The following is a 19,408-nucleotide window of genomic DNA, read 5'->3' on the forward strand; positions in this document are numbered from 1 at the left end:
CCGCGATAGCCATCTGCGCACGCGCGGATGCCCGCGGCCATTTTCCTGAAGCCGCGGCCAGCAGAGCGCCGCTTCTGCGCACGCGCGGCCAAAGCAAGATGGCCGCGCCCACCGACCACCAATGGAATAACGGACATCGCTGCTATTTTCACACCCCTGTGCAGGATTCGGGACCTTGGACATGCGCACACCACTACGCCACCAACGGAAAACTACGCAAGATCTGGGGGAAGACACCACGCCCATCTGACCTGACCAGCCTGATTGACAGGCGAAAACGACTACTTTGGTAACGTATTTCGGCAGCATAGGTGGGGAATCGGGGTCCACAAACTACACTATTGTAATGCACAGCTCAGGCCCTATTTAACAGTATTTTTATCTCATACCGAAAAAACGGGGTGACAGGTTCCCTTTAAATGATATCAGTCTGCAAGTCTGTCCTCTTGAAAAACCAGACATAAACACTTAAATGCACAAGCCAATATACAGATGAAAATTCAGTTCTTATTGGTTTGCAAAAACGTAGCTGTCTGGGTAATTAAGATACAATCTGGTTTCTTCACAGCATGTAAGCTATTTTTAGAATTACCCAGGGTCTTTCAGGGTACTGTCACACAGTGCAATTTTCATCGCTACGACGGTACGATTCGTGACGTTCTAGCGATATCGTTACGATATCGCAGTGTCTGACACGCAGCAGCGATCAGGGACCCCGCTGAGAATCGTACGTCGTAGCAGATCGTTTGGAACTTTCTTTCGTCGCTTGATCACCCGCTGACATCGCTGGATCATTGTGTGTGACAGCGATCCAGCGATGTGTTCGCTTGTAACCAGGGTAAACATCGGGTAACTAAGCGCAGGGCCGCGCTTAGTAACCCGATGTTTACCCTGGTTACCAGCGTAAACGTAAAAAAAACAAACCGTACATACTCACATTCCGGTGTCTGTCCTCCGGCGTCTCAGCTTCTCTGCACTGTGAGCGCCTGCCGGCCGGGAAGCGAGCACAGCGGTGACGCGGTGACGTCACCGCTCTGCTTTCCGGCTATGGTGCTTACACAGTGGAGAGAAGCAGAACGCCGGGGGACAGACACCGGAATGTAAGTATGTACTGTTTGTTTTTTTTACGTTTACGCTGGTAACCAGGGTAAACATCGGGTTACTAAGCGTGGCCCTGCGCTTAGTAACCCGATGTTTACCCTGGTTACCCGGGGACTTCGGCATCGCTCCAGCACCGTGATTGCACAGTGTGACCGCAGTCTACGACGCTGGAGCGATAATCATACGACGCTGCGACGTCACGGATCGTGCCGTCGTAGCGATCAAAATTGCATTGTGTGACAGTACCCTCAGTCCAACATCAAGATAAGGTAAACAATGGTGATGGGATTAAGTAGCACTATTAGCATATAAGCACAAATCAATAAACAAAGCTTAACACACTCAATGTACAGTCACTATTACAGACTTAAGGTACCTTCACACTCAGCAACTTTACAACGAGAACGACAACGATCCGTGACGTTGCAGCGTCCTGGTTAGCGATCTCGTTGTGTTTGACACGCAGCAGCTATCTGGATCCCACTGTGATATCGCTGGTCGGAGCTAGAAGTCCAGAACTTTATTTGGTCGTCAGGTCGGCATGTATCGTCGTGTTTGACAGAAAAAGCAACGATGCCAGCAATGTTTTACATGGAGCTAACGACCTGTGAGAACGATAAGTGAGTCACCGTTACGTCACAGGATCGCTCCTGCATCGTTCTGGAGCTGCTGTGTTTGACGTCTCTACAGCGACCTAAACAGTGACGCTGCAGTGATCGGCTCGTTGTCTATATCGCTGCAGCGTCGCTGAGTGTGACGGTACCTTTACACAGTATGTTAGATAGTATATCAGTGGGCAGTCTGTCTTCTTCACCCACCAGACATAAAAACTTAAATTCACAAGCCAATATACAGATAAAAAGCCAGTTCTTTTGTTTTTGCAAAACATGGTTGTCTGGGAAATTAAGATACAATCTGGTTTCTTCACAGCATCAACATAGCGTTTACAGGAGAAAAAAAGAGGCATTCAAAGAAAAGAACACGGTCCCTACAGTCAAACATGGCGGAGGTTCCCTGATGTTTTGGGGTTGCTTTGCTGCCTCTGGCACTGGACTGCTTGACCGTGTGCATGACATTATGAAGTCTGAAGGCTACCAACAAATTTTGCAGCATAATGTAGGGCCCAGTGTGAGAAAGCTGGGTCTCCCTCAGATGTCATGGGTCTTCCAGCAGGACAATGACCCAAAACACACTTCAAAAAGCACTAGAAAATGGTTTGAGAGAAAGCACTGGAGACTTCTAAGGTGGCCAGCAATGAGTCCAGACCTGAATCCCATAGAACACCTGTGGAGAGATCTAAAAATGGCAGTTTGGAGAAGGCACCCTTCAAATATCAGGGACCTGGAGCAGTTTGCCAAAGAAGAATGGTCTAAAATTCCAGCAGAGCATTGTAAAAAACTCATTGATGGTTACTGGAAGCGGTTGGTCGCAGTTATTTTGGCTAAAGGTTGTGCAACCAAGTATTAGGCTGAGGGTGCCAATACTTTTGTCTGCCCCATTTTTGGAGTTTTGTGTGAAATGATCAATTTTTTTGCTTTTTGCTTCATTCTCTTTGATATTATCATCTTCATTTAATTTGTCTTAAATGAAAAAACACAAAAGAATTTGTGATTGCAATCATTTTCAGTAAGAAACTGAGTATTATCTGACAGAATTACAGGGGTGTCAATACTTTTGGCCACAACTGTAACTCCCTAACACAAAAAAATGTTGGTTCCAAAATTGTGCTGATGTAAAGTAGACGTGTGGGAAATGTTACTTATTGAGTATTTTGTGTATCTCTGTGATTTAAGGGCGTGAAAATTCAAAGCTGGAAAAATGCGAAATTTTCGCCAAATTTCCGTTTTTTTTTTTCACAAATAAACACAAGTAATATCAAAGAAATTTTACCACTATCATTAAGTACAACATATCACGAGAAAACAATGTCAGGATCACTGGGATCCCTTGAAGTTTCCAGAGTTATAACCTCATAAAGGGACAGTACAGTGGTCAGAATTTTAAAAATTGGCCTGGTCATTAACATGCAAACCACCCTTGGGGGGTAAAGGTGTTAACCCCTTAATGACAGCCAATACATCTTTTAACTGACCTGAGATAGAAGAGAATAGCATCCTCATACAGGTGACAATCCAGCAGCTGTCGGCTGTACACTATAACTGACAAATTGCTGTATCAGCCACGATCAGTGCTTGCATCGTACATATCTGTTTAACCCCTTACATGCTGCTGTCAATAGTGACTACAACGTATAAATGGTTAACAGAGTGTGGGCGCTTCCTATTTAACCTAATTGGTGCTCTCTGATCATGACTGTGTGGTCCTGATGTTTGCCATAGCAATTCATGACCAAATAGCGGCCTTAGTCTGACGGCTGTTGTAACCTGTTCAGAAGTTAGAGACATTTAGGTGGTAAAAATACACATTTTCATTTCTGTCATGCCACTTCGCATTAATTTCTGAAAATCACCTGAAGGGTTAATAAACTACCTGACTGCAGTTTTCAATATGTCAGGGGGTGCTGTTTTTAAAATGGTATCACGTTTGGGGGTTCACCAATATATAGGAGCCCAAAGTCACTTCAAACCTGGATAGGTCCCTAAAAAAAATTAATTTTGCAAATTTCCTTGAAAAAATGAAAAATTACTGTTACATTTGTAAACCTCCTAAAATGCTAACAAAATAAAATAACATTTTACAAATGATGCTGATGTAAATCAGACATGTGGGAAATGTTATTTATTAATGCTTTTCTGTGGTATGACTATCTGGATTAAAGGGATAATCATTCGAAGTTTAAAAATTGCACATTTATTAACATTTTTCTCAAATTTCTGATATTTTTTATAAATAAACACAAAGCATATCGACCTAAGTTTACCATTATCATAAAGTATAATGTGTCATGAAAAAGCAGTCTCGGGATCACTGGGATTTGTTGAAGCGTTCAATAGTTATTACCACATTAAGTGACTCTGGTCATACTTCAAAAATTTGGCTCCGTCACTAAAACAGAAAAAAGTCAGGCATGTTACTACGTGACCACACAAAAGACCAAAAAACGGGGCAAGCGGTATAGAAGCTCCGCCATAAAGTGAAGAAACAAGCCAAAGAAACAATGGACACTAGAGCTGATTAAACTACTAGAAGATTTATTGAAAATATATTTTAAAATATCCAGTAAAATATACCAGACAACCTTCTCCTTCTCAATTGTCTGCAAATATACTTATAATGCTTATGTCCTGACTAGGGTTGAGCGACTTTCATTTTTTTAAGATCGAGTCGGGTTTTGCGAAACCTGACTTTGTCCAAAGTCGAGTGGAGTGAAGTCGGCCGATTATCGCGAAAAGTCGGGAATCGACCGAACACGAAACCCAATGCAAGTCAATGGGGAAGCATAGTCGGCAGTGAGTGGAGGCCAGGAAAACACCTACAGTGCCCATTTTAATGCCAAAAACATCCATTCTTGTTTCTGAAGCTTGTCAATCTTAATTAACTTTATAATAATAGTTGGGCATTGGAAATTGGGGGTCATTTGGCAAAAGTTGTGGGGGGTAGGGCTGGTTCAAGGTTTTAGTGGGCCCAGGAAACGTGGACTACGTCACGGCGGTGGAGCAGTGAGAGGTAAGTATTTCAACTTTTCAAGTGCTGTGATCCTGAGCAAGCAGGGAGGCCCACTCGTTCGCATTGGCACTGGCACAGGGCCCCTCAAAGTACGGCGGTGTGTTTGCACGGCGGGGGCAACTCCCACCGGCAGCGACACTTTTGCATACTCTGAGGGGCCCTGTGCCTGTGACGTCACCAAAGAGTATGCCCCCTACCTGTTAAAGAAACCTGCATTTTAATCTGCACCTTCCTCTTTGTCCCTGTATAAGGTGGTATAGTATGCAGGAAGGGGAACCTGACTTTCAGCAGGGTCAGATTGTGGCTGTGTAGCGTGCAAGGGGGATGTAGTGGTCTGGGTCAAAGTACCACAAGACTCATGTAGCACCGGCTGGACAATGGGCAGGATGAGGAGGAAACACTGATATAGGCCCAAATAATAAAGTGGGCTAAATGCAATTCAAAATTGGTAACAGGACTAACCAGGCAGCATTGCTTAGTTCAGTGAAGGACAACTGTAATGAGTGGCAGACACCGTTAGTAGGCCCAACACAACTAGTAGGCCCTATGCAGTTTAATATTACAAATGAAGGCCGAAAGCCTGAAGATTAAAGGTCAGGAAAATAACACAGGACAACACCAAGGTGCGGCACACAACGATAGTAGGCCCCAACCACCAATTTTTAAAAACAACTACTTAATGAGAGCCAGAAGGTTGAAGCTCAGACAAGGAAACCTGGAGGAGAACACCCAGGAGGAGGAGAACACCCGGGAGCGTCAGACAACATTAGTAGGCCCCAACCACCAATTTTTTTAAAAAAAGCACTTACTGAGAGCCAGAAGGTTGAAGCTCAGATTTATACAGTGGAGGACAACACCAGGGAGCGGCAGACACTGTTAGTAGGCCCTAACCACCAATTTATTTTAAAAAAAGCACTTAATGAGAGCCAGAAGGTTGAAGCTCAGATTTATACAGTGGAGGACAACCCCAGGGAGCGGCAGACACCGTTAGTAGGCCCTAACCACCAATTTTTTTTAAAAAAAAGCACTTAATGAGAGCCAGAAGGTTGAAGCTCAGATTTATACAGTGGAGGACAACACCAGGGAGCGGCAGACACCGTTAGTAGGCCCTAACCACCAATTTTTTTTTTAAAAAAAAGCACTTAATGAGAGCCAGAAGGTTGAAGCTCAGACAAGGCAACCTGGAGGAGAACACCAAGGAGGAGGAGAACACCCAGGAGCGTCAGACATCAACAGTAGGCCCCAACCAAACTAGTAGCCCAAATGCAGTTTCCTATTTTTTAAAAAAGTTTGAAAACCTGAATTGAGGACAATTTGAATTAGGGACTGCAGACAGACTTAGTAGGCTGTCCCCTGTGGACCATGCATCCACCACATTAACCCATTGCGCCGTAATGGACACGTAATCTTCCGTGGCCATGCCTACAGGTCCATGCGTCTTGTCAGGTGTACCTTTGTACTCACAGATTGACAGAGTGCATGGACAATGCGCTCTTTTACATGCTGGTGGAGGGTTGGGATGGCTTTTCTCGCAAAAGAAGTGTCAACTGGGTAGCTCGTAGCGTGGTACAGTGTAGTCCATCATGGCTTTATTAATATTAAATAAAAGAAAAAAATAGGCTCTATGCACTTTAAAATAGGTTCCAGGGGTACACGGGCAGCATTGTTGTGGTCAGCGGAGGAGGATTGCAAGGAGGGACCGCAGACAGGCTTACTAGGCCTAAAATAAATAAAAATAGGCTCTATGCAGTTTTAAATAGGTTACATGGGTACACAGGCAGCATTGTTGTGGTCAGCGGAGGAGGATTGCAAGGAGGGACCGCAGACAGGCTTACTAGGCCTAAAATAAATAAAAATAGGCTCTATGCAGTTTTAAATAGGTTACATGGGTACACAGGCAGCATTGTTGTGGTCAGCGGAGGAGGATTTCAAGGAGGGACCGCAGACAGGCTTACTAGGCCTAAAATAAATAAAAATAGTCTCAAGGCAGTTTTAAATAGGTTACATGGGTACACAGGCAGTATTGTTGTGGTCAGCGGAGGAGGATTGCAAGGAGGGACCGCAGACAGGCTTACTAGGCCTAAAATAAATAAAAATAGGCTCAAGGCAGTTTTAAATAGGTTACATGGGTACACAGGCAGCATTGTTGTGGTCAGCGGAGGAGGATTGCAAGGAGGGACCGCAGACAGGCTTACTAGGCCTAAAATAAATAAAAATAGGCTCAAGGCAGTTAGTTATCTCGCAGGGGTACACAGGCAGCATTGTTGTGGTCAGCGGAGGACAATTGCAAGGAGTGTCTGACACAGTTAGTACTCCTGTCACGATTCACACCGTGACTGTCAAGATCCCTCAGCCGCTGCCCACAATATGTCACGGATTGGGGTGACTTTAAACCAACAGACGGCTATCACATGTGCAGGGGGCTTATCCCAGGTATCCCTCCACTGCCACAATGTGATGAAAAAACACACACGAGGCTATTGACCTCTTAGTTTACAGCAGGGGCTTATTCTAGGTATCCCACTGCTCTTCAATATACCATGAACTGCAGGGATTTGTGTCTATCCCGCTTACAGTTCCACTTAACACTTGCAGCTCTCTGGCGCCCCCCTTACTCTCAGGTCAGATTAGGTACTGCACCTGGGGTAATTAGTCGCCGGAAACGCTGCCTGCTATGTACTGGCTATTGGGAACACTGCAGCGATGCGATAACTACTCCCACTCAGGCAGGAACAATAATTATCAAGCCGCAGTCGCTACAGGGACCCCCAAAAGCCGGCACACGGTCGCTGCCACCAGCTCCAATTGAAGGGGTCTGGAGCAAACCCCCAAAAACAGTAGCGTAATTCCCTTCAGAGACAGGGTACGGTTTAGGGCAGGAAGAACGAACTAGTATTAAATAATATACCCCATAAATGATTTTTAGGCAGTGTTTATAAAAATATTTTACAAAGATGTTACAAATGAGACAATTGCAAATATGTACAAGGTAATTATGAAAATAAAAGGATTAAAGGAAGAAAAAGATAACTCACATGTTCTCAGATCATTGCATTGCAGGCAACCACACGTCCCAGCTCATTGGGTGTGCTCAGGTCTGTCCAGGAAAAACTCCAAATCTGCCTCCTGAAAGTCTCCCAGCAACTTAAAACCTGCAGGCTGTGACCTCACAGAAAGGGCTGGCTCTTCCAACCCCTCCTACCTCTTCAGTATCACTCACTGGGCATTAAATATATCTGATGCCCGTAACTTCGCCACAGAACATAAAATAATCGCACCATACCCATCACTCATCTCGCAGTACCGTGGGCACTCCGACGAGACCAAACAAGTCCTATTTGTCACGCACACTGACTGAGAAATCCCTACTTCTTCACCAGATGGAGCTACATGCCTGTGATTATAGTGATGCGTAGATCCTCCGAGTGTGATTATGACGATATATTTTGGTGTTCGTAACTTAAACGGTTTGCATAATATCTTTCAAAAACAGAACAAAGGATTTTCATGATTCTAGAAGTTTCTCTAACAGTTCCTGCTAACACAAATTTCTCTTGCAGCTATGCTAGTCGTAAATACCTTTCGTCAATAAAACTCCCCCACAAGGCAAGCTCTTCTACACAGACAGATAGAAACACAGGGAAGGAAAGAGAACCAGAGAGAGGGGGGGGGGGGTTTAGCCCCCGCATGCTAGCAAGAAAACTAACTTATGATATTTCATACCATATCGTGACACCTCCCCCTTTTGGCGTGCGCTACGGCGGCAGGACCTCTCGGTATGCCTCCATGCGCACCTCCGTGGGTTCACCCTGGCGGGAGAGTCCATCTGCATTACCATGCTCTTTGCCCGCTTTGTGTTTAACGGTGAAGTCAAATTGCTGAAGGGCAAGGCTCCAGCGTAGCAACCTGCCATTGGTTCCACACATGGTGCTTAGCCAGCGCAGAGGGTTGTGGTCGGTCACCACGGTGAAGGTGCGACCGTACAAGTAGGGCTGCAAACGCTGCAGGGCCCAGACTATGGCCAGGCACTCCTTCTCGATGGTGGAGTAGGCCACTTCCCTCGGCAAAAGTTTCCGGCTCAGGTACAACACGGGGTGCTCTTGGTCCTCCGAGTCAACCTGGCTGAGCACAGCACCAAGGCCAAACTCACTGGCGTCAGTCTGTACCAAGAACGGTCGACTGCTGTCGACGGCTTTCAACACAGGGGCGTTGCACAGTGCTGTTTTCAACGCCTGGAAGGCCCCCTCACAGCCATCTGTCCAGTTGACGAGGTGGGGTAGCTTCTTCCTGGTGAGGTCCGTCAAAGGTTTTGCCAGGCTACTATAGTGCTGCACGAAGCGCCTATAGTACCCTGCAGTGCCCAGGAAGGACATCACCTGTTTCTTGTTCCTGGGAGTGGGCCAGTTCACGATCACGCCCACTTTGTCAGGCTCTGGCTTTAGGGTGTTTCCACCTACCCGGTGCCCCAGGTAGTGAACCTCCCTCATGCCCATCTGGCACTTTCCCGGCTTGATAGTCAGGCCTGCTTGGTGAATTCGCCCGAGCACCTCCTCGAGATGCTGCAGGTGTTCATCCCAGGAGGGACTGAAGATGGCAATGTCATCTAAGTACGCCACTGCGTACTTCTCCAGTCCCTGAAGCAGGAGATTGACCATCCGCTGGAAAGTGGCAGGGGCATTCTTCATGCCGAAGGGCATGACCGTGGACTCGTACAGTCCAAAGGGTGTGATAAAGGCGGACTTCTCCTGCGCCTCGGGGCTCAGGGGAATCTGCCAGTATCCGCGACTCAGATCCATTATTGTCAGGTATTCTGCGCCAGCTAACTTCTCAAGCAGCTCCTCGATGCGCGGCATTGGGTGCGCGTCAGAGGCTGTAATGGCGTTGAGCCCCCTGTAGTCCACGCAGAACCGGGTGGTCCGGTCCTTCTTTGGCACGAGAACTACAGGTGAGGCCCACGCGCTCTTTGACCGTCGAATCACCCCCAGCTGTAACATCTCATCGATCTCCTGGCGCATAATCTGCTGCACCTGGTCAGAGATTCGATAGGGTGTTTGCCGTAGTGGGGCGTGATTCCCGGTGTCCACCTCGTGGACCGCTAACTCCGTCCTTCCAGGCCGGTTGGAGAACACGACCCGGAAGGGTTCCAGGGTGGTTTGCAACTGCAACCGCTGTGGTTCATCTAGCGAGGCGCTTACCTCCACGTCCTCAATGGACCCACGGGCCTTGGCTTGGGCCAGCATGTCCAGGAGGGTGTCCTCCTCCCCGTCTTCGGGTGCGCTGCAGACCGGTAGGACGAAAGGTTCACGTTCGTGATGAGCCTTCATCATGTTGACGTGAAAGGCCTTTCGCCTACCCCGAGTGTGGTCAAGCGTGACCACATAGGTGACCGGGTTGAGCTGTTGGTGGACGACGTACGGGCCCTCCCAGGCTGCCTGAAGCTTATCCGTTGGTACAGGAACCAGCACCCACACCTTTTGACCCACGTGGTAGGTCCGCTCCCGGGCGTTCTGGTCGTACCAGTGCTTCTGATCAGCCTGAGCCTGCGTCATGTTGTCATGCACCAACTGCGTCAAGGTCTGCATCTTGTCACGGAAGCGCATGACATACTCCACTATGGACACTTCAGAAGGGTTCGGCTCCTCTTCCCAGGATTCTCTTACCAACCCAAGGGGTCCCCGGACTCGCCTGCCGTACAGGAGCTCGAAGGGGGAGAACCCCGTCGAGGCCTGCGGAACCTCTCGGTAAGCAAATAGCAGGTGTGGGAGGTACCGCTCCCAGTCGCGCCCTTGTGTCTCAACCAGCATGCGTAGCATCTGTTTGAGGGTACCATTGAAGCGTTCACACAAGCCATTGGTCTGTGGGTGATATGCACTCGATACCAGGTGCTTCACCTGCATTTTCTTACAGAGAGCCTCCATTAGGTGAGACATAAATTGGGTCCCTCGATCAGTAAGCATTTCCCTGGGAAATCCTACACGTGAAAAGATGGCCAACAGGGCATCCGCCACCTTATCTGCCCTAATTGACGACAGAGCTACTGCCTCTGGGTACCGGGTAGCGTAGTCTACCACAGTAAGAATATATTGCTTTCCAGAGCTGCTGGTGACGGCCAGCGGGCCCACAATGTCCACCGCAATCCTCTGGAAAGGCTCCTCTATCACTGGCAAAGGGATCAGGGGAGCCTTAAGAGCAGGCCCCGCCTTCCCCACTCTTTGACAGGTGACACAGGAGCGGCAGTAGTTTGACACATCTGTCCCCATCTTAGGCCAATAGAAGTGTTGAGACAGCCGGGCCTTAGTTTTGCTGATACCCAAGTGTCCAGCTAGCGGGATCTCATGGGCAATCAGCAACAACTCACCCCGGAATTGCTGTGGGACGACCAGCTGTCTTTCCCTCAACCACTCCGTTTGTGATTCTCCGGGTACTGTCTCCCGGTACAACCTTCCTCCTTCCCAGAACACCTTCTCCTTATCAGTCTCGGAGAAGCGCGTCCCGGCGAGTTGTCTCAAACTCTCTAGGCTCGCATCTGTGTGCAGAGCGGCCTGAAACTCCTGGCTAGGGGAAGCCAAAAGCGATGTCAGGGTCCCTTCCCCACGGGAGCCCTCTGGGACCTGCACTGGGTCCACCTCTGGTTCAGTCACACTGATGACTGAGGAGGGTCCGGAAGGCAGACAGGTATCTGCGTTCCGGGCACTCTGACTGCGGGTGACAGCAGCTACGTAGGCTGTCTCCCCGGGGATTTCTACAGACCCAACAGCCGACGCTGCTATGGGCTCTACCTCCCCATCCACCCCCATTACCTCAGGAGCATTGCTACTTATGGGCCAGTTACCTTCCTCGGTGGCACTGGTCAATTTCATGGCGTCACCTGTCTCACAGTTCCCATGTATCTCCCCATTTCTTGTAGCACCGACACTTGCCCCTGCTAGGGGTTCCTCAGCCGTCTCACTCCGCAGAGCAACGTGGCTGAGCACTCCTGTACCTATGGACACATCAACTTTTACAGAAACATCATTATCAGATACAGTTGGCACAGGTACAACATTTTCACCATCAATCCTAGGGAAAAATTGGTTAGCAGATGCATCACTACAAGATAAAGCATGGTCAGGTAACACATGCGATTTCCCATCATCATCATCATCATCATCATCATCAGGGTTAACGTTACCCTTATTAGCAGATTGGGGAGGGGTGTCAGGGACGTAGTATGCAAACAACCTCCCCAAATCAGTCCCCAACAAAACATCAGTGGGCAAATTATCAGACAGCCCCACTTCTTTCACCCCGCTCCCGGCACCCCAATCCATAAAAACCCGGGCCATCGGTAAGGGACAGCTGATGCCCCCAATCCCAGTGACAGTTAGGGTTTTCCCCGGAATGATTTCTTCAGGGGCCGCCAGTTCGGGTCGGATGAGGGTTCGTTCAGCCCCGGTGTCCTTGAGGCCGGTAGCAACACGACCTCCCACAGTGACGGGCTGTACGTTGTCACACACCCTCCCAACCACACCACCCACCAAAAGAACGGCTGCATTAGGCCCTGGGGCCTGGGATGAGGGGTTCTTCTGCTTGGCTTGACATTGGTGACTGAGGTGTCCAGTCTGCCTGCAGTGGTAACACTGGCGAAGTTCGGTGGTAGGCCTGGTGCTGTTGGCCACGGGGACAGGACCTCTGGTGTGTTGGCTGGCAGGGGTACCGGCGTTGGCTGCAGGCTTACCCCCTCTCCAGCTGGTGGTGACTGGCTTCCGCACTTCCGATCTACGGTTGGCCTCATAGGCATCGGCAATCTGCGCTGCTTTCGTCACATCGTTGGGTTCTCTGTCCATCACGAACTGTCGCACTTCAGTTGGGCAAAGACGGAAGAACTGGTCTTTGATCATCAGGTCTCGCAGCTGTGCAAAGGTGGTCACTGACAGTCCTTGGGTCCACTGGTCAAAGTGGGTCCCCAGTCTATGCACCACATCACTGTAACTGTCGTGTGGGCCACGTAGGAGGGTCCGAAACTTTTTACGGTACACCTCGGGTGTAAGCTGGTACTTGGCTATCAGAGCCTGCTTGATGGCCTCATAGTCACCATCTTGTTCTTGAGGGAGGACAGCAAACGCCTCCAGAGCTTTTCCTCTCAGCCCTGGTGTCAGGTACCGTGCCCATTCTTGTGTAGGCAGCTGGTACTGTCTGCAGGCCTTCTCAAAGGCCCGCAGAAACGTGTCCAAGTCCCCATCCTTTTCCATAACAGGAAAGTGGTCGGGCCGGGGCTTTGGTGTCTGAGCGCTGCTGGATTCACGGCTCTGGGACGACCCCTGCATTTGCAGTTTGGCCATCTGCAGCTGGTACTCCCGCTGCGCTTGGGCCTCTCGCTCGGCTCGCTGGGCCTGGGCCTCTCGCTCGGCTCTCTCAGCCTCTCGCTCGGCTCTCTCTTGGTATTGCTGGATCAGCTGCAGACGTCGGTCCAGGTCATCTGCGGGGCATTGTTGCAGAGCCAGCTGCAGGAGGAGGTCTGCACCCCCCTGGTTGCCAGTAGGGCCCGTATTCAGTGGTTGGACCTCTGCTGCAGCACCAAGTTCGCTTGTGCCGGCTTCTGCGGCCTCTGGGCTCTGTGGCCTGGCTTGGTCTGCTTCACATTGCACCAGTTCAGCGACCATTTGAGCCTTGGTTTTGTTTGTACAGTCAATCTGCTGTGACATGCACAACGCCATAAGAGTGTCCTTGGACTGCTTCTTATAAAAGGTTTCTCCCAGCACAACCATGGTTGCCAAATAAAAGATAGGATAGAAAAACGAAGAAAAAGGGAGGGGATAATTACCAGTACACAATTGTCTCACAACTAATAAACACTGAGTTCGTTCTCCAAACTTATTTGCGCAGAGTTCTCGCAAGAAGTTTCTGCAAGTTTTTAGTGAGAGGAATGATTGCTCAAACCAAATCACTAATGCTCTAATATCCCACCGCCTTGCCACCAATATGTCACGATTCACACCGTGACTGTCAAGATCCCTCAGCCGCTGCCCACAATATGTCACGGATTGGGGTGACTTTAAACCAACAGACGGCTATCACATGTGCAGGGGGCTTATCCCAGGTATCCCTCCACTGCCACAATGTGATGAAAAAACACACACGAGGCTATTGACCTCTTAGTTTACAGCAGGGGCTTATTCTAGGTATCCCACTGCTCTTCAATATACCATGAACTGCAGGGATTTGTGTCTATCCCGCTTACAGTTCCACTTAACACTTGCAGCTCTCTGGCGCCCCCCTTACTCTCAGGTCAGATTAGGTACTGCACCTGGGGTAATTAGTCGCCGGAAACGCTGCCTGCTATGTACTGGCTATTGGGAACACTGCAGCGATGCGATAACTACTCCCACTCAGGCAGGAACAATAATTATCAAGCCGCAGTCGCTACAGGGACCCCCAAAAGCCGGCACACGGTCGCTGCCACCAGCTCCAATTGAAGGGGTCTGGAGCAAACCCCCAAAAACAGTAGCGTAATTCCCTTCAGAGACAGGGTACGGTTTAGGGCAGGAAGAACGAACTAGTATTAAATAATATACCCCATAAATGATTTTTAGGCAGTGTTTATAAAAATATTTTACAAAGATGTTACAAATGAGACAATTGCAAATATGTACAAGGTAATTATGAAAATAAAAGGATTAAAGGAAGAAAAAGATAACTCACATGTTCTCAGATCATTGCATTGCAGGCAACCACACGTCCCAGCTCATTGGGTGTGCTCAGGTCTGTCCAGGAAAAACTCCAAATCTGCCTCCTGAAAGTCTCCCAGCAACTTAAAACCTGCAGGCTGTGACCTCACAGAAAGGGCTGGCTCTTCCAACCCCTCCTACCTCTTCAGTATCACTCACTGGGCATTAAATATATCTGATGCCCGTAACTTCGCCACAGAACATAAAATAATCGCACCATACCCATCACTCATCTCGCAGTACCGTGGGCACTCCGACGAGACCAAACAAGTCCTATTTGTCACGCACACTGACTGAGAAATCCCTACTTCTTCACCAGATGGAGCTACATGCCTGTGATTATAGTGATGCGTAGATCCTCCGAGTGTGATTATGACGATATATTTTGGTGTTCGTAACTTAAACGGTTTGCATAATATCTTTCAAAAACAGAACAAAGGATTTTCATGATTCTAGAAGTTTCTCTAACAGTTCCTGCTAACACAAATTTCTCTTGCAGCTATGCTAGTCGTAAATACCTTTCGTCAATAAAACTCCCCCACAAGGCAAGCTCTTCTACACAGACAGATAGAAACACAGGGAAGGAAAGAGAACCAGAGAGAGGGGGGGGGGGGTTTAGCCCCCGCATGCTAGCAAGAAAACTAACTTATGATATTTCATACCATATCGTGACAACTCCCAAAAAATAAATAGATGTTAATGTCTCGCAAAACAACAAAACAAACCAAAAAAAAGGTGGCATACTTAGGTACAGGGGTGGGCGCCTCTACTGAGTTTGACATAGTAATTTGGCACTACATATTTACTGGTGTCAATATAGGACACTGACCCTGACTATTTTAACTAGCATCATACATTTTGTACGTGGTAGAGCACAGTTTGAGCTGGGAAGGGGAACTCTCTTGTGGCAAGCGGTACAGGCCCAGGGCCCCTCATGTTACAACGGTGTGTCTGACGTTGGTTGCGCGCCACCACAGCCAGAGACACTTTATTGTACTATGAGGGACCCAGTGGCAGTGCCGTCGACCAAAAGCGGGCACACCCACCTCTTCAGACAAACGGCACTCTAACAGGTGCTTGCGCCAAGTGGCGAGACCACGGCCCCGTGGGGGGAGTTTTCCCATTGAGGGAGGTGTAAACATGTCGTATGCTGGACAAACAGCTGCTGCAAATTAAGAGATTGGAACACTCAGTAAGACCAGTCCACAAGCAAGACCTTTTTATATGAAAGCTAGGTGTCAGCCGGGAAAGGTGGGGCAAAATAATTTGAAATCCAGGAGTGGTTCATTTTAATGAAGGTTAGATCATCAACATTTTGGGTAGCCAGACGAGTCCTTTTTTCAGTTAATATTGAACCAGCAGCACTGAATACTCTTTCTGATAGCACACTAGCTGCTGGGCAAGCAAGCTCCTGCAATGCATATTCTGTCAATTCAGGCCAGGTGTCTAATTTGGATGCCCAGTAATCAAATGGGAATGACGGTTGAGGGAGAACATCGATAAGGGATGAAAAATAGTAACCATGCTGGACAAATGTTGTCTCCTGTCACTTTGAATAGATGCTGCAGTACCTGTCCTGTCTGCGGTCATTGCGAAATCACTCCACAACCTGGTCAGAAAACCCCTCTGTCCAACGCCACTTCTGATTTGTGCACCTCTAACACCTCTGCCCTGTAGCCCCCTGCAGCTCGTGTGAGAACCATCACCGGCGCTGTGTGCTGGGAATGCCTGAATCAAACGGTCTACAAGAGTTGCTTGTTTGGTTGCTAATATTTGATCGAGGTTCTCATGTGGCATAATATTTTGCAATTTGCCTTTATAGCGAGGGTCAAGGATGCAGGCCAACCAGTAATCGTCATCGGTCATCATTTTAATAATGCGTGGGTCCCTTTTGAGGATACGTAAGGCATAATCCGCCATGTGGGCCAAAGTTCCAGTTATCAAATCTGCGGTTGTGCTGGGTTGAGGGGCAGTTACAGGCAAATCTACGTCACTTGTCTCCCTCAAAAAACCAGAATCCGGCCTTGCAACGCCACTAATTTCTATTGGGCCAGGAGAAGCTTCCTCATTAAAAAAATACTCATCCCCATCATCCTCCTCGTCCTCCTCCTCCTCTTCGCCCGCTACCGCGTCCTCTACACGGCCCTGACCAGACAATGGCTGACTGTCATCAAGGCTTTCCTCTTCCTTGGCTGCAGACGCCTGCTCCTTTATGTGCGTCAAACTTTGCATCAGCAGACGCATTAGGGGGATGCTCATGCTTATTATGGCGTTGTCTGCACTAACCAGCCGTGTGCATTCCTCAAAACACTGAAGGACTTGACACAGGTCTTGTAGCTTCGACCACTGCACACCTGACAACTCCATGTCTGCCATCCAACTGCCTGCCCGTGTATGTGTATCCTCCCAAAAAAACATAACAGCACGCCTCTGTTCGCACAGTCTCTGAAGCATGTGCAGTGTGGAGTTCCACCTTGTTGCAACGTCGATGATTAGGCGATGCTGGGGAAGGTTCAAAGACCGCTGATAGTTCTGCATACGGCTGGAGTGTATGGGCGAACGGCGGATATGCGAGCAAAGTCTGCGCACTTTGAGGAGCAGGTCGGGTAACCCCGGATAACTTTTCAGGAAGCACTGCACCACCAGGTTTAAGGTGTGAGCCAGGCAAGGAATGTGTTTCAGTTGGGAAAGGGCTATGGCAGCCATGAAATTCCTTCCGTTATCACTCACTACCTTGCCTGCCTCAAGATGTACAGTGCCCAGCCATGACTGAGTTTCTTTCTGCAAGAACTCGGACAGAACTTCCGCGGTGTGTCTGTTGTCGCCCAAACACTTTATTGCCAATACAGCCTGCTGACGCTTGCCACTAGCTGTCCCATAATGGGACACCAGGTGTGCAACAGTGGCAGCTGCGGATGGAGTGGTTGTGCGACTGCGGTCTGTGGACGAGCTCTCGCTTCTGCAGGAGGATGAGGAGGAGGAGGAGGGGGGGGGAAGAACACCTACAGCCAACTGTTTCCTAGACCGTGGGCTAGGCAGAACTGTCCCAATATTGCTGGCCCCTGTGGACCCTGCATCCACCACATTCACCCAGTGTGCCGTGATGGACACGTAACGTCCCTGGCCATGCCTACTGGTCCATGCATCTGTTGTCAGGTGCACCTTTTTAGTCACAGATTGCCTGAGTGCATGGACGATGCGCTCTTTAACATGGTGGTGGAGGGCTGGGATGGCTTTTCTAGAAAAGAAGTGTCGACTGGGTAGCTCGTAGCGTGGTACAGCGTAGTCAATCAGCGCTTTGAAAGCTCCGCTTTCAACTAACCGGTAGGGCATCATCTCTAATGAGATTAGTCTAGCAATGTGGGCGTTCAAACCCTGTGTACGCGGATGCGAGAATGAGTACTTCCTTTTCCTAACGAGAGTCTCATGAAGGGTGAGCTGTACTGGAGAGCTGGAGATCGTGGAACTAGCGGTGGTGCCGGTGGACATGGCAGACTGAGAGATGGTTGGAGATGGTATTCTTGCCGGTGCCCTACATGCAGTGTTTCCTACTACGAACCTGGTGATTCCCTGACTGCTTTGTCCTGGCGACGAAAGCTGCACAGATACTGCAGGTGGTGCTGGAAATGGTGGGCTTCCAGTGAGGGAAGGGATGTAGCGTTGATGACTAGCTTCATTGGCCGAGGGTGCTGCAACCTTTAGGGATGATTGGTAGTTAGTCCAGGCTTGCAAATGCATGGTGGTTAAATGTCTATGCATGCAACTTGTATTTAGACTTTTAAGATTCTGACCTCTGCTTAAGGTAGTTGAACATTTTTGACAGATGACTTTGCGCTGATCATTTGGATGTTGTTTAAAAAAATGCCAGACTGCACTCTTTCTACTATCCGATACCTTTTCAGGCATTGCAGACTGAGCTGCTTTAACCGGATGGCCACGCTGTCCTCCAACTGGTTTTGGTTTTGCCACGCGTTTTTGGCCAGATACGGGCCCGGCAGATGGAACCTGTTGTGATGTTGATGCCTGCTGCGGCTCCTCCTCCGCTTCAGAACTACTGCCGCCTGCACCCTGTTCCCCCAATGGCTGCCAATCGGGGTCAACAACTGGGTCATCTATGACCTCCTCTTCTATCTCGTGAGCAACTTCGTCTGTGTCACCGTGTAAGCCGGTGGTATAGCGTTCGTGACGGGGCACCATAGTCTCAGCTGGGTTTCTGGGTTTGATTCTGGCTCAGTACACTGCGAGGGCGATGTTCTGGTCTGAGTCAAAGGAACAGCATAGTAATCTGGCTGTGGCTGTGCATCAGTGCACTCCATGTCCGATTCAACTTCTAATGGGCATGGCCTGTTAACTGTTTCACTGTCTAACCCAGGAACGGTATGTGTAAAGAGCTCCATGGAGTAACCCGTTGTGTCGCCTGACGCATCCTTCTCTCTAGTTCTGGGTGAAGAAGACAAGGAAGCGACTTGTCCCTGACCGTGAACATCCACTAACGACGCGCTGCTTTTACATTTATCACTTTCAGAAGAGGCAAAAGAGCTAGAGGCTGAGTCAGCAAGGAAAGCCAAAACTTGTTCTTGCTGCTCCGGCTTTAAAAGCGGTTTTCCTACTCACAGAAAAGGGAGCGTTCGAGGCCTTGTGTAGCCAGACGACGAACCTGGCTCAACAACTCGAGACTTAGGTGCTGTATTGCTTTTACCACGACCACCTGATGCTCCACCACCACTACCATCATTACCAGCTGACAATGATCGCCCACGGCCACGACCTCTTCCACCAGACTTCCTCATTGTTTGCAAAACGTAACCAAAGTAACGGTATCTGTTACTGTAAAACAACTTATAAGGTGAACTCAAACTTCTGTAGGATTTATATATACCTTTATAGGTGGCTGACAATGAAAGGAAAATCAGGCCCAAGGTTACACACTAGGTTTTAAGTGACCCAATAATTTGAGACAGATGGCACACACA

General features: G+C 48.8%; 1 protein-coding gene across 3 annotated transcripts in view; it reads left to right on the top strand.

Moving 5' to 3' along the window:
- Window positions 1-19,408, top strand: part of FSCN1 (fascin actin-bundling protein 1) — a 167,396-nt gene that overhangs the window by 108,557 nt on the left and 39,431 nt on the right. Inside the window, exons 5-6 of one of the 3 annotated variants that reach the window (XM_077275626.1) lie at window positions 165-289; window positions 2,032-3,704. The exons of the other annotated variants lie outside the window; for them this stretch is intronic. Of the exons in view, the coding sequence (XP_077131741.1) occupies window positions 165-250 (86 nt within the window). The 3' untranslated portion in view covers window positions 251-289; window positions 2,032-3,704. Of the gene's footprint in view, window positions 1-164; window positions 290-2,031; window positions 3,705-19,408 lie in introns of those variants that run through there. 3 annotated transcript variants of the gene reach the window in all.

This window comes from Ranitomeya variabilis, chromosome 7 (assembly GCF_051348905.1).
Source record: "Ranitomeya variabilis isolate aRanVar5 chromosome 7, aRanVar5.hap1, whole genome shotgun sequence".
NCBI lineage: Eukaryota > Metazoa > Chordata > Amphibia > Anura > Dendrobatidae > Ranitomeya > Ranitomeya variabilis.